The 4,155-nt window shown below is 35.0% G+C and overlaps 1 protein-coding gene across 1 annotated transcript; it reads left to right on the top strand.

Annotated features, from left to right (window-relative positions):
- Window positions 1-235: 235 nt before the first annotated feature.
- LOC129571147 (semaphorin-2A) lies at window positions 236-3,476 on the top strand (the record flags this gene model as incomplete). The annotated part of the gene is given in 7 exon segments (XM_055450911.1): window positions 236-373; window positions 518-650; window positions 1,511-1,867; window positions 1,959-2,187; window positions 2,247-2,583; window positions 2,709-2,872; window positions 3,324-3,476. Coding segments are annotated over 7 exon segments (1,511 nt in total), but the record flags the coding sequence as incomplete, so codon positions are not given.
- Between the last annotated feature and the right edge of the window lie 679 nt (window positions 3,477-4,155).

The raw sequence follows: 4,155 nt of genomic DNA, 5'->3' as shown, positions 1-4,155 counted from the left end.
AGCTTTCAAAAGTTTGGGAATTGTCCTTTACAAAAAAAAATTGTGTAGAAATCACAGTTTTGCATCATTAATTCAGTAAGAAAACAACTTGTCAGTATTTTAAACTAAAAATTTGGTTTCACTCGTTACGTACTGATGTGATGAAGTTAATAAGCTGGTTGAATTTCTGAATGGATCAGCCATTTGGTTAGCTTATTTATACATATATCTGATGAATAATTTTCTTTCTTTCTAGTCAAATTTAACACATCTACCAAGATCAGAGTACGTCCCTGGAATTGGCTTGGGTATTGCAAAATGTCCTTACGACCCTCAAGACAATTCTACTGCTGTTTGGGTAGAGAATGGCAATCCAGGTGATTTGCCTGCTCTGGTGAGTTTACAAATAATCAATATTTCACAATATACCATGTTTATACTAAGCTTCGAATAAAATCGAAATTCCACATTTAGAGAATATTGAATGTTAAATACGGTGGCAATAAAAAATACTTTCTTCATCTACACTTTCTTCAAGTATTCGGGTACAAATGCAGAATTTACGAAAGCTGATACCGTTATATTTCGTACGGACTTGTATAATATGACAACCGGCCGAAAAGAGTTTAATTTCAAGCGAACTTTAAAATATGATTCAAAGTGGTTGGACAGTGAGTATAAATTATTGTTAATACTTACACAAACATATTTCTATGGGTGAGATTGAGAGTAGTGGATGTTTCACTGACTTTGTTATGAAAGAGAAGAGTAAGTTTCTTTCGTCTTAAAAATGGTTAAAGGCGAATATGTTCATTTTTGGTCAGCTATCACAGTGTTTCGCGGTTTTCTCGGAACTGATAAGAGATAACAACTTAGTCTCTTCGGCAAAGTTGTAGTACTTCAGTTTCTCTATAACTCTTGCTGAAGCCAGTTATCAGTTTCGCGAAAAGCGCGAAAAATGATAAGGAAAAAATGTTCTTTATAAATTTTGCTTTTCTAAAGGTACCATTTCCTAGGCGGCCGATTTTAGTCGCCGAATTTTTGCTATAATTTTTGAGCCACTGAACGGATTTTAATAAAGATGTTAACTCCATCTTTCTTAAAATACAAAAAAATTAAAAATCAATCTGGTGGTTCGATAAATATAGCAAAAATTCTGAAAATCGGCCAAGATCGGATCTTGAATCGGCGACCAAAATCGGCCGCCTAGGAAATGGTTCCTTAAATGCGCGATTTGCGCCAAAGCGATAAGAGATAACTGCCTACAGCTAAGTTATAGAAGACATCGAGTACTATAACTTTGCCGACTAAGAGTCCAAGTTATTATCTCGTATCAGTTTCACATAAACCGTGAAAACCGCGAAAAACCGCGACAGCCCAAGGCATCTAAACATACTCTACTTTAACGCGAACAAAATCTTCAGGAAACATACTCGCCTGAATCGAAAAAAAACACACTCTACTCTCAATCTCACCCATAGATTTATTATAAACATATTTATTTATCTATTTATTATTTATTGATTTCCAGAGCCAAACTTTGTTGGGTCATTTGATATAGGAGAATATGTATATTTCTTCTTCCGTGAAACTGCAGTGGAATACATCAATTGCGGTAAAGCCGTTTACTCAAGAATCGCACGGGTTTGTAAGAAAGATACGGGCGGAAAAAATATTTTGAGCCAAAATTGGGCGACGTACCTGAAGGCTCGTTTGAATTGCAGTATATCTGGCGAATTTCCATTTTATTTCAACGAAATTCAAGCAGTGTATCAGTTACCCAATGACAAAACTAAATTTTACGCGACTTTTGCGACTAGCACGAATGGCTTAGTAGGTTCCGCTGTTTGCAGTTTCGATATAAATGAAGTACACTCTGCATTTTCGGGTACTAGTTTAATTTTTAAACAAAATATACATTTGAAAATATTTATAACTTTAAACATATATTATACATATATTTTTTTTCGATAAAAAAGGAAAATTCAAGGAACAGGCAACTTCAAATTCAGCATGGTTACCAGTATTAAAATCAAAAGTTCCCGAGCCTCGCCCGGGTACATGTGTAGATGATACATCGAATTTACCGGATACAGTATTGAATTTCATTAGATCACACCCATTGATGGATAAAGCTGTGAATCATGAGCACTCCAACCCAGTATTTTATAATCGTGACTTAGTGTTCACAAAATTGGTCGTGGACAAGTATAAGATTTGCGCATTATTGTTTATTTTTCGTACATCATTGCGTTTTTTATTTCCAGAATCAAAATTGATCTACTGAATCAAGAGTATACCGTATATTATGTTGGCACAAACTTGGGTCGTGTTTATAAAATTGTTCAATTTTATCGAAATAATGAGCCAAACTCCAAACTGTTGGATATATTTGAAGTAGCCCCTGATGAACCTATACAAGTAATCGAAATCAGTCAATCGCGGAAATCCTTATATGTCGCAACCGATAACAGAATAAAGCAAATTGATTTAGCCATGTGCAACCGTCGGTATGATAGCTGCTATCGCTGTGTCAAAGATCCATACTGCGGTTGGGATAAAGATACGAGTACCTGTCGTCCGTATGAACTGGGTTTACTCCAAGTAAGATGAAAAAAACTAAATACGTAATCAAAATATATGTATTCATTGCCGACAAATTGTTCGGACCCTATTTTCCCTGCTACTTATTGTTGCATTGAATAAAAATACTTTTTCAAACAATTTAGGATGTTGCCAACGATACATATGATATTTGCGATACAAGTGTTCTCAAGAAAAAAGTTGTTATTACATATGGCCAAAGTGTTCATCTCGGATGTTTCGTGAAAATTCCAGAAGTATTGAAAAGTCAACCGGTTATGTGGTACCATCATTCAAAGGAAAAAGGAAGGTGGGCATTTCAAACAAATTACACAAGATATAAATGAAGAAGAAGGGTAATACAGAAGTGTTTAAACTAAAGCGCAACATGCAATTTGGTTCTTAAAAACGTTACATGAATCGTCGCTTCAGTAGCGTAATAATTGCGTAATGCGGATTTTGGATGTGGTTTTTTGTGTTTTTCGCGAAAATGATATCGAAATATTATCTTTAATAAAGTTATAGAATTGGTCAAGCCCCAAATCTTTGCTGAACACACTAGCTTACTATCTCTTATCATTTTCGCGAAAATCATAAAAATCAAATTAAAAATTCACATTTTTAATGTTAAGCTTCTACTGAAGCGACGATTCTTGTAACGTTTATAAGAGACACATTTCATGTTACGCTTCAGTTGAAATACTTCTGTATTCCCATTTCTATTATCAACAACACATTTACATATTTTCATCATTACAAAGGTATGAAATCAAGTACAGCCCGACAAAGTACATCGAAACAACTGAGCGAGGACTAGTTGTAATTACTGTAAATGAGGCAGATGGTGGAAGATATGATTGCTACTTGGGAGGCTCCCTATTGTGTAGCTATAGTATAACGGTTGATGCCCACAGGTAATATGAACAATTTTTTTTTAAATTTTCAACCGCTGATTTGATATCAGCGCCGCTCATTTAACAAGTTGAACTAAAAATAACACACTCCTATATCACCATGTATAGCATGGATTATTTTAAGGATTTTTTGGAACGGACCAGAATTTCGAAAAAATACAAGGGGTGTTTTTTTAAATATTGTGCGAACGAAGTTTATTTGAAGTGTCAAAAATACTAAGATCCAGTGATTATTTAAACAAATGTCGGTTAATCACGACATTGGCCCTTCAACAGTTAAAATAGTAAATTCAAACATATTTAGGGTGGTTAAAATTAGGCGAGCGTAGCGAGGCGAAAATTGTTATTCAACTACAATCAGTCCAGCGTTGTCATATGGTTGATGCGTTTTCATAAAGATAAAAACTGAATCTACTAAAGCGTAGGCCCATCTTAGATGCTCGAAGAATGTCGCTTTCGAATGATGTATTGATCAAATAAATAGTTTCAAGGCTTTTGGAAATGCGAATATGCCAAAGATGACCGATTTTCGAATTGTGAAGCTTGTTTCGATTGTCAAAAACAGAGCATTGAAGATGCTGGCTATGTAGTGCTAACATTGGTTGCCTGCATATTCGCTGTGATGCGCGTTTGTTCATCTCCCGATTCTCACACACAGTGTTTATCTCTTGCATTCACA

Source organism: Sitodiplosis mosellana, unplaced genomic scaffold, assembly GCF_009176505.1.
Source record: "Sitodiplosis mosellana isolate CC-2019 unplaced genomic scaffold, AAFC_SMos_1.0 Smas_scaffold_1439, whole genome shotgun sequence".
NCBI lineage: Eukaryota > Metazoa > Arthropoda > Insecta > Diptera > Cecidomyiidae > Sitodiplosis > Sitodiplosis mosellana.
This window is presented reverse-complemented; position numbering and strand designations above follow the sequence as displayed.